The following is a 10,277-nucleotide window of genomic DNA, read 5'->3' on the forward strand; positions in this document are numbered from 1 at the left end:
GTCTGCTTCATGAATGAACAGTGTGAATTAATTCAGCTGGACTTTTTAACACCTCATTGACCTTTCCAATAAACTATACTTTTCAAATATATGGATTTGTCTGATATAGAATTAAAATACTTACACCCTTCATGTATGTCAATGCTATTAATTTTTTGTTCTAGGATGGCTACTTTGCTTAGCAAGTTCCGGATCGACTTCTCTGATATCATGGTTCTAGGAGATATCAATACCAAACCAAAGAAAGAAAAGTAAGTTATTGGATGAATTACTCTGTACAAATTTTTTATTTGTATGACCTACTCAGATGCAAATAACAGCTTAAACTTATTATCTAATTTTTTTTTCTCTGCTGTTAATTAATGTAAATGTTTTAAAAATCTAAAAGTGATGGTTGGCATACCTATAACTCTGAACAGTTTTTCAGTTTCCGGAGAGAATTTTAATTATAGCCTCACACTTCATTTTTTAAGCAGAGACATTATTTCCTACTAAAAATAACAGGAGCTTTATACTAGACTTGATACTGAAAAATATGTTTTTCATATTCATGAAGGATTAAAATACCATGTTCTTTTATTATCTTTTGTCCTACACAGTATCTTTGGAATCTAGTAATTAATTCTTCATCTTGTGAATATTTTTGTACGTGCCCTTTCCTTCCTTCATAATGTGCTAGTACGTTTTCCTGCACTACTTTTATTCACTGGCACTTGAACTGAGAAAGCCTTTTAGTGTTTTGAGCGAAGTAGTAACACAATTTGACTTAACCACCCAAAAGAATCATTTTGGATACTGTGATAAAATTTATTGTAGGTTGAGGGGAATGGGCGGGATAGGAGCAGAGAGAGATTACTTTAACAGTTAAAACTGCAGTTTTATCGTTAGTATGGCTCTACAGTAAATTTCTTTTTAAACGTTTTTAAGTAAATTTATGATCAGTTTGAGAGAACTGAAATTGCTAGTTTCTAATCAGCAACATGATGTTAGTTGGGATATGGAGGGGGGAGCATGATAGATGAAAAACACTAACTTTTCAAGCTTAGTGTTTAAGATCTTTCTGTCCTGTAATTTGAAATACGGTAGTCAGTTATCTTTCTATTTTTTAAGTATTGCAGCTTTTGATGAAATGATTGAGCCATACAGACTTCATGAAGATGATAAAGAACAAGATATTGCAGATAAAATGAAAGAAGATGAACCATGGCGAATAACAGATAATGAGCTTGAACTTTATAAGACCAAGGTAGTCTTTCTCTTCTGCTTCCTAGTCATTAATTTTCCATGTGATTCTTGAAAATATATTTTAGACATAAATGCCAAAAACTGCAGTTTGATATGGGGGGCTAGTTGTTTAAATAAAATCTACTTAACTAAGTTGGATTTATATATGAATAGTAGGCAGCATTCTTATCTTTCAAATAGGGAACATTTTTATGATACCAAAATTCCTTGTTTTTGTATATAAAATTATGAAGGATACTAGATTGTAATTTTCAAATGGTCTAGGAATGACTTTGTCTTGTTTCATTTCAGACATACCGGCAGATCAGGTTAAATGAATTATTAAAGGAGCATTCAAACACAGCTAATATTATTGTCATGTAAGTAATATCTGTATTAGGATTTTCTTGACTATCCATTTTATCATAATGTATGAATAACTTTGGATTAATTTCTATTCCAAGTACATATCTATATAGCACCCCTAATAACTTAGTGGTTATAGGAAGAAAAAACAAAATGTTAAGAATATACTTTGCTTTAAGCATGTGAGAAAATTAAGTAAGGAAAGAAAAATAAAAACCTTAACCATTTATATCTTATTCTTTATCATAATTAGTTATTCTGGAATTTTTTGTTTTATTTGCCCTTTTAATGTTGCCAAAATTCCCAAACTTTGGAAACACTATTGTATAGCCTCCCCCATTAAAATTTGGATCCCAGAAACCAGCAGATGGCGTAATGGTTATGTTGCTGAATTCCAACATGGTCGATTGCGGTTTGAGTCCCAGACCCGGTGGCTTGAGACTCATATCAGGCACATGTGCATGCATGCCCAGAATCCGAAGAGGAGAATGGAGGAGAAGGGATTGTGGCGAGGTCATCCCCTCAAGAAGGGGTGGGGATTTCTTGCTTTCTGTCTCTGTGTCTCCCCGGGAAGTGCACAATGACCTATACCAAAAGTCTCTCTTTAAAAAGAAAAAAAAAAAATAGTACCCCAGACACCTTCCTTTTGAAGTGTCACTTGGAGAATTAAATTTAAACAGCAGTTCCTGTCTGAATCCCCACCCCTGTGTCCTCTGCCACCTCCCAGACTTGGCATGCCACACACTTGGTCTTTGCCTTAGGTACAGGTGCTGAGGCCTACTTTGACTTTTCCTCTGCTAAACTAGGTTAACTGGATTTTACTTGAATTTAAATATTCTCAGTCCTAAAGCCTGTGTCTGTTCTTAAATAGATAAGAAAAGCACAAGCCAAAAACCCATGCCGAGTGACGGGCTGAAGTAATATCAGAGGCTCGTTAGCTCAGTCAGTAACAAATATTCAGCATACCAGATAGTATCAAGTTTTGCTACTGATGACCAAATACCTGCAATGTAAGATAATACACGGACCAGCGGATGGTGTAATAGTTATGTCATTAACTCCCACATGACTCCCACATGGCCGACCACAGTTCAAGTCCCAGACCTGGAGGCTTGAACTCACACCAGGTGCATGTGCATGAGTGCCCAATCTCCCGAGGGAGAAGGGCATACAGCCTGCCCCTCCACCTGGGGGGTGATTTTTCCTTTTCTGCCTCACTATTTTTCTGTCTCTCTGGAGAGCACACATGCCCTATGGCAAAAAATCTCTCTTTTAAAAAAAAGAAAATATACAAATTCAGAGAGAAACTGTGCTCTACAGAGCAGCTGGTTACCAGTATCATCTTCTTTAAGTAGAAATATAAAAACTCAGAAAGAAAGAATTTCACCCACTTATATGGCCTTGATTCTATAAATTTCAGTAGAAACATTCCTTTCTCCTAAAAGAATTCCATTATTGAAGGAGAAGTCATATTTATTTGCTATTACGAAAAAGTTTTTAAAGATTGTTGAAACTTGAAAACATGGGGAATAGAGAGAAGGAAGTATGGTGGTTGCTATCTGTCAACCTGAAAAAGAATGTAAACTGGGACCAGCAGTTAGCATAATGGCTGTGTTGCTAGACTACCATGTAGTTGACCGCGGTTTGAGTCCCAGACCTAGTGGCTTAAACTCATTCCGGGCGCATGTATGTGCGTGCCCAAGATCCCGACAGGAGAAAGGAGGAGAAGGGATTGCGGCGTGACCATCCCCCCCTGGGGGGGTGATTTCTCGCTTTCTGTCTCTCTCTGTCTGTCTGACGAGCACACGCGCCCTATAGCAAAAACCTTTCCAAAAAAAAGAAAAAAGAATGTAAACTGAGTCAGAGCAGGTTAAGCAAGAAGGAGTTTACTCAGGCATAAACATTCAGACCACAGCTGGCATTGTCGTCCAGGTGAGCATGTTTGAGGTTGCCACAAACACGTACACTGAGGTCTTAATTTCTTGGAGAGGCTTTAAAGGCAAAAACCACAATAGGAGGAGGAGGGGAGGGCATTCTATCAGTTGTTTGGAACATCTACCCTTGGCTACCAGGGTCAGTAACACAGGAAGCTTCATCTGTCCAAGTTTGGACTTGGTTGGTTAGGTTGTAGTGGTCTTTCTGCTATAGTATAATTTGGCAAAATTGTCCAAATGATGTTTCTTTCATCAGCCATGCCTAGTGTGAGATGGCATGTCCTTCTGGCTGTCCTCAGCCTGTTTAGTTAGTCTTGACACAGATGACTCCATTTGATTCTAAACACATGTTCTACCTGGACAGTTTCCCAGCACTCAGAAATATCTTGTTATTATAGTAATTTCTGATTACTGTAACCTAATTTATAAGTTTTGTTGCACCTTATTCCAATCAGCTTCCATGCATTGCTCAGTTAGATCTCTTTGTCTTCTTTTGGGACCAGGAGTCTCCCAGTTGCACGAAAAGGTGCGGTGTCCAGTGCTCTCTACATGGCATGGCTAGAAGCTCTGTCTAAAGATCTACCACCAATCCTTTTAGTTCGTGGGAATCATCAGAGTGTCCTTACCTTCTACTCGTAAACGCTCTTCATGATGGACGGCCCTCCTGAGTTGTGCTTCAGTGCCTAATGAAGTGACTGAAATCTTCAATGACATGTTAACATCACAATGGCGAACTGTGACTTTTCTTTCACTATTTCATTAATTTGAAAGCACAGGAAAGTTACTCCATTGATATGTGTATGGAGACTTCAGTTTTAGTCAGTTCCAATATCTCTGTCTTAATGAATGGTGATCCTTTCTTGGACTAAAGTACAGTAAGAGTAAAGTTTTCCTTTGCTACTTGAATAGCAATAAAAATGTGTTATTTTTGATTGATGAAAGGAGTACAAAAAGCCTTTAGCCTTGAGGTGCCTTCTGAAATTAACCAAATTTCATCCATGTATCCTCTTTTATAAATTTATAGAATGTCAAACTTTGCCTTCAGCTTTTACTTTTATTTCTAGTCTCTCCCACCTGAAAGCAAAATAGAAACTGCTTTTCTTCTTTCATTGACCAATTAGCATTGAGTACTGTATGTTTTCTATTACTTTTTAAAAGGTATCTGTTAGATATTAAAGGTGAGAATTAGGGCAGGCTAATGAAACAGTGGGGGAAAATGGTAACCACAGAACAACCCTAAGATCAGGTTTGTATGAATATCTGTAAATGTAAAATGTAGAAATAGGGAAAAAATGGCCCCAAATACCCTTTTTTTAATCCCTCTGATGGGCTGTTATGTCTATCTCTATTGTTATTTCTTAGGGAAGGTTGAAGACTTAAACAGTACTTCTGTATACCATGCGGAAAAAGTCTTTTTTTTTCTTGTCATTCTTTAAATATTCTCAAGATCATTTGTATTTATTTCAAGAGAGATCTGTCCTAATTTAGAATTTTCCTCAAATTTGAGGGATTTATAAGAAATACTAACAGATGTTTCTAGAGGAAATTTAGATAAAGCAATGTCATTTACTAGATAGAATATTTCAATAATCACTGTGTGGAATTTCACTACACTGTACCATCCTTTGTAAATCATTCAAATAATATTTCATCAAATGGTTAAATGGACCACTGGTTTCTTAGTGAAATGTTTTTAGGCCTCATTCAATTGTCAAGTACACTTAGTCTTAATACACTCAGGTTTGAACAGATTGTTCTGGACATTTAAATTTAATCCATTCTTAATACTTTAAAACATTTGTGTTAAGAAAAACTGCCAGTTTGTGCTTTTGAAATGTCTGTTTTGACATCCTTCTACTAGTAACAATTTTGACAGTGCATATGTACTGTCCTAAAAGCTTTATATACAATTATTAATGTGAAATTTTTTTATTTTTAATTCAAGGAAGGATTTCCTAAAAACATTTCAAGGGATTTATGTCTACATGTATGTATGTGTGTGTGTGTAATTTATATGCATACACAGATGCACATGTGTATATATAATGAAATTTATGTTGCTGGTGTTGCATTTTAAAGTGATCAAAATTTATTAGTGTAAAATGTTTTTGTTTGTTTTAGTACACATAAGTTCAAAATCAGATTGACAGATAATAGGTTTGGTGGAGAACAGAGGTGACCATTTGAAGGCATGCTGTCTCTTCCCACAACTCTTCAGTTCAACCATGGAGAGCATTTTGTCCAGAGTGCGTTTCAGTGGGTTCATTGGTTTCAGTGGGGGAGAACTTTTGCGGTTCATGAATCTTCCAAAGAAATCTGTGATATTATTATTATATTCAGTGGTGCAGTATTTTTGCTGCATGATTATGAACTAAGTTCATGTAAGTCGAAGATCCAATAACACTGAATTCAGAACATTAAGGTAATAAGTAACTGGTTTTCCTACATTATAGTGTAGCTCACAGCGTTGTTCCATTTATCACAGGTTTGGCAGTGTTCTGGGGAAATGACGGTAGAAGTGTCATTATTCAATAGACGATATCACATGTGAACTTTTTAAACGGACAGTAGGGCGTAGATTGAGTGCTGCTATCTTGAAATGTGCACAGGTACACTTATTTTTTGTTTTTTATTGTTTTAGTTTTTCCCATTCAGGAAAACATCATTGTGATCTATACTACAGGAACCAAATGTCATGTGTCATACATACATGTGTGTATAAAGTACATAAAATGTATCTAAATATACATAACACGGGGAGGGTAACATTGTGAAATAATGTAAGATGCTTTTCACTTAAAAAAAAAATGGATGCATTACTTTCACTTAACACTAGACACCAGGTCAAAAATTCTCAGAGTTGTAATGCTCTAATAAATTTTTACAATTAATTCTTAGATACGCTTACTAGTGTTGATGCTACCTATTTTATTTATGCTGAATTTTGATGATCTTAATGCCAAAATTTTTTTAGTTCTGATTATTGATGATTCCTTAGAAATTATGCGATGACATTTGACAGTTCACTATTCCTACAGGTAAGAATTCAATGGGTTTAGAGAGAATGGAGGTGTAAGCTGATTAGCAGTTCATTAAATCGGATATTTATTTGTTACATTATTTCGTTTGTATTTTAGGCTTCCTTTCTTTTTATATGCTTTCTGACATTACATATTTTTTAAAACTATGGAAATAATTTAAAGATTTGAGCTCTGGTGGATGATTATCTACTAAGTTTGAAAATGTAATATTTTGATATACAGTACTGTAACTGTCACATAAATGCTTTTCTAATGTTTTAACTTTTGAGTATTGCAGTTGCGGCTTTGTACAGAGGTTACTGCAATAAAGGAAGTGGATTCATTAATGTAATGTCTGTCTACTCTTATATTTTACCTGTTTTTTAAATCTATGTCAACTTTGGGATTTAATCTTATGTGGCATAGTGGCTAAGGCACTGGGTTCCCTCATGGCCAACCATGGCTCGCGTCCCAGGTCCAGTAGCTTAAAACTCACACTGGGTGTGTGTGTATGTGTGCCCAAAACCCCAGGAGGGAAAGGAAAGAAAAGATTGCAATATGGCCACACACATCCCCTCCCCCCCATTTTTCCTCTCACTGTCTCTGGTGAGTGCACATGCCCTATGGCAAAAAGCTTTAAAAACAAAAAAAAGTACTGTTGACATAATATTTTTGTCAAATACTTAAATACCTAAGGTTCTAACCCTCGTTCTTTTTTATAGATTCTGGGAGTTAAGGTAAGAGACCTGTTTTTATGAGTGATAGGATTTTTTTTTTTTTTTAGGTTCTTTTTGCTATAGGGCGCGTGTACTCGCTAGACAGAGAGAGACAGAGAGACAGAAGGCGAGAAATCACCCCCCAGAGGGGATGACCATGCCGCAGTCCCTTCTCCTCTGTTCTCTTTGGATCCTGGGCATGCATGCACATGTGCCCGGCGTGAGTTTTAAGCCACCGGGTCCGGGACGCGAACTGCGGTCGACTACGTGGGACTCCAGCGACATAGCCATTACGCTAACTGCTGGTCCTGGTATTTCAGATAGTCTGTTAAGTGATACCATTAAAACTTTGAGCCCAGGGCCAGCAGGTGGCATGCAGGTTAAGATGCTGGATCCCACATGGCCAACTGCATGGTTTGTGTCCTGGACCCAACAACTTGAAAATCACGTTAGGCATGTGTGCATGCATGCCCAGAATCCTGAGAGGAGGACGGAAGAGAAGGAATTACAGTGTGGCCATCCCCCTGGAGGGTTATTTCTCACTTTCCCTCTTGCTATCTCTCTCCATCTCTCTCCAACAGGTGCACACGGCCTGTGGAAAAAACCTAAAGAGTGAAGAAAAGTTCATTCATAGCAAAAGCACATTGGTTTTGAAGGTGTTCTAGCTAGGTGGAGAACCTGTTCTAACAGGCATGCCCATGACAGCAGTTCGGACGGACCCACATTCTGGATAGTTTGGTGTGCAGAAGATCCATGGAAGCATTACATTCTCTTGCTCTCATAGCTGTTGCTGCCAAATTCCTTTATGTGAGACTTTAGGAATCAGGAGCTTTATAGGAAATGCTAAGATCAGGTTAGGGGGTCCTGCTTGCTTTAGTTGGACAGGGTCATTCAGATGAAAGGCAACTTTCTGGCCGCACCTTCCCTACAGTGGTCCCAACTAACACCTGAGGACCTTGGAGAAGAAAACTCATTATTTCTTTCCTTTCTTCAGAGCTATTTCTTACCCCTCTTCCCTTAGAAGATTTGTAGTACTTTGCTTTTATCTGAACCAGAAATTTTGTCCATTTTTTTAGAGGTTTATTGCTTTTCAGGCACATGAACTCACCAGAGAGAGAGAGAGAGACAGTGAGAGGGAAAGTGAGAAATCAGCCCCCAGAAGGGATGGCCACCCCACAATCCCTTCTCCATTCTCCTGGGATCTTGGGTGGGCACGCAAGTATACATACCCAGTGTGATTTTTAAGTCGCTGGGTCTGGGGCTCAGACCACAGCTGGCCATATGGGAGTCCAGCGACATAACCACTCTGCCATCTACTGGCCCCGTGACCATTTCCTTCCACTGCTCCTTTTGTCTACCCTGCATGAAAGATTATCTGCCCCTTCATCAAGACCCAACTCCTCCCTGCTCGTTTATGCTTCTTTGAGCCTCCTCTGGAGCCCTCTTTCGTTATATTCACCTCAGTTCTTTGACAAAGGTGTTAGAGACGGGACCTCTGGCCATCAATCGGCAGCTTGCTGAACAACACTCCCTGTCCCGGATTCCTCTGTACACACAAAGTGCAGACCTCCTGATGTGATGCGTGTCACACTCTCCTAAGTCCCAGCTCTTCAGAACCTTCGCGTGTGTCATCAATAGCTGGAATGTGCTCTGGAGACACCTTAAGATGCCTCCAGTACACCTCCCGGCCCTAGCCTCGGCTGAACACAGCAGTCCTCATCCAGCATTGCTGCACATTGTCCACCGTGCTCTGCTCTCTGTCACTTAGAACCCAAGGCCTTGCGCCTCACACCCAGTGTCTTACAAAGCCCTCAGCCCGGCATTCTGCCTTGGAGAGCCGCAGAGCCCCATGCTGGGTGAAAACCTGGTCCTTGCAGCACTGGCTGCAGCTCCAGGCTGCTGCTTTCTGCCACTCAGTGTCCACGGTGCCTTTGTCACCTCAACTTACTTCTTAGTACACAAGAGAATTCGTGATCCTTGAATGTTGAATGTAAAACCCCAACTGGTCAGTATTCCATTAGAATATTACTGACACCTTTGAGGTGAGAATTGTGGAGAATTTCCTGGAAGACTTAACTTAGTTTAAAGAAAAGAGGCAGTTTACAGGCTAAGTGTATATCCATCTCTTAGGTCTCTCATAATATGTAAAAGACAGTGTTAAAATTAAGCCGTCTTCATGATGTTTTTACATATAAATTCATATGACCACTACTGTAGGATATGACTGTACTTGTTCATTCACATTCTAAATAAAGCTGCAGTGAAGCCATTAAAGAAGGTAGCCACAATGTAAACAGGACCCTGAATAACCAATAAGCTACGGCTTTTACGTCACAACATTCTTACGCCATGAAAATGTTCCTTTAAGTTCCTAACGAATGTTACTAATTAACACATTTTGAAGGACAATTTGAGAGTTTGCAGGACTGGTGGCACTGGGGTGAACTCTACTCCAACAAAAGGGTTTATGGGCCTCTTTATTGTTCAAATTGTATTTTGGGGAAATAGTAAATTGTGGAGAATGGGAGTAATTATTTTCCTTCTGAAATTTTCTGTTGATAAAAACAGCACTTCTTCTGGGCTACCTAACGCCTGGCTGAGAGTTAGAACCTACGGCCCACAGGAAGTGAGGTTATGCCTTTTCTCAGTAAAGATAATCCTCTGTTTACTGTCCGTGCATCTGGGAGTTAGCACTGTTGACATAAATTTCACACTTGAGTGTTTTTCTCCCCAGAAAATGGATGGAAAGAAAGCACAGGTGTATTATATATTGAAACACTGACTAGAACAGTGATTCTCAAACTTGACCATGCCTCAGAGTCAACTGGGGGGTGTCAACATGCTTTATTCCTGGCCCATAGTCTTTGTTGTAAGGGAAATTCTTTTCCTACTCATGTGCTGCTTCTTACAACCATCATGGTGGTTTTGTTCTCTCTTCCATGGTACTCGTCTGTTCATCTCCCCTTGTACCAGTTTTGGATTTTAAAAATTATCCTTTTTTAAACTTTTTTTTTTTT

The 10,277-nt window shown here is 38.7% G+C and overlaps 1 protein-coding gene across 1 annotated transcript in view; it reads left to right on the forward strand.

The window, feature by feature from the left end:
* The window catches only part of SLC12A2 (solute carrier family 12 member 2), a gene marked incomplete at its 5' end in the record, with an annotated part of 120,987 nt that extends 114,099 nt beyond the window's left edge, over window positions 1–6,888 (forward strand). Inside the window, 4 exon segments of the mRNA XM_006157414.2 lie at window positions 165–251; window positions 1,111–1,246; window positions 1,537–1,604; window positions 4,028–6,888. Coding sequence (XP_006157476.2) covers window positions 165–251; window positions 1,111–1,246; window positions 1,537–1,604; window positions 4,028–4,163 — 427 coding nt within the window.
* Window positions 6,889–10,277: the final 3,389 nt, after the last annotated feature.

The sequence above is a fragment of the Tupaia chinensis genome, unplaced genomic scaffold, assembly GCF_000334495.1.
Source record: "Tupaia chinensis unplaced genomic scaffold, TupChi_1.0 Scaffold000541_1, whole genome shotgun sequence".
NCBI lineage: Eukaryota > Metazoa > Chordata > Mammalia > Scandentia > Tupaiidae > Tupaia > Tupaia belangeri.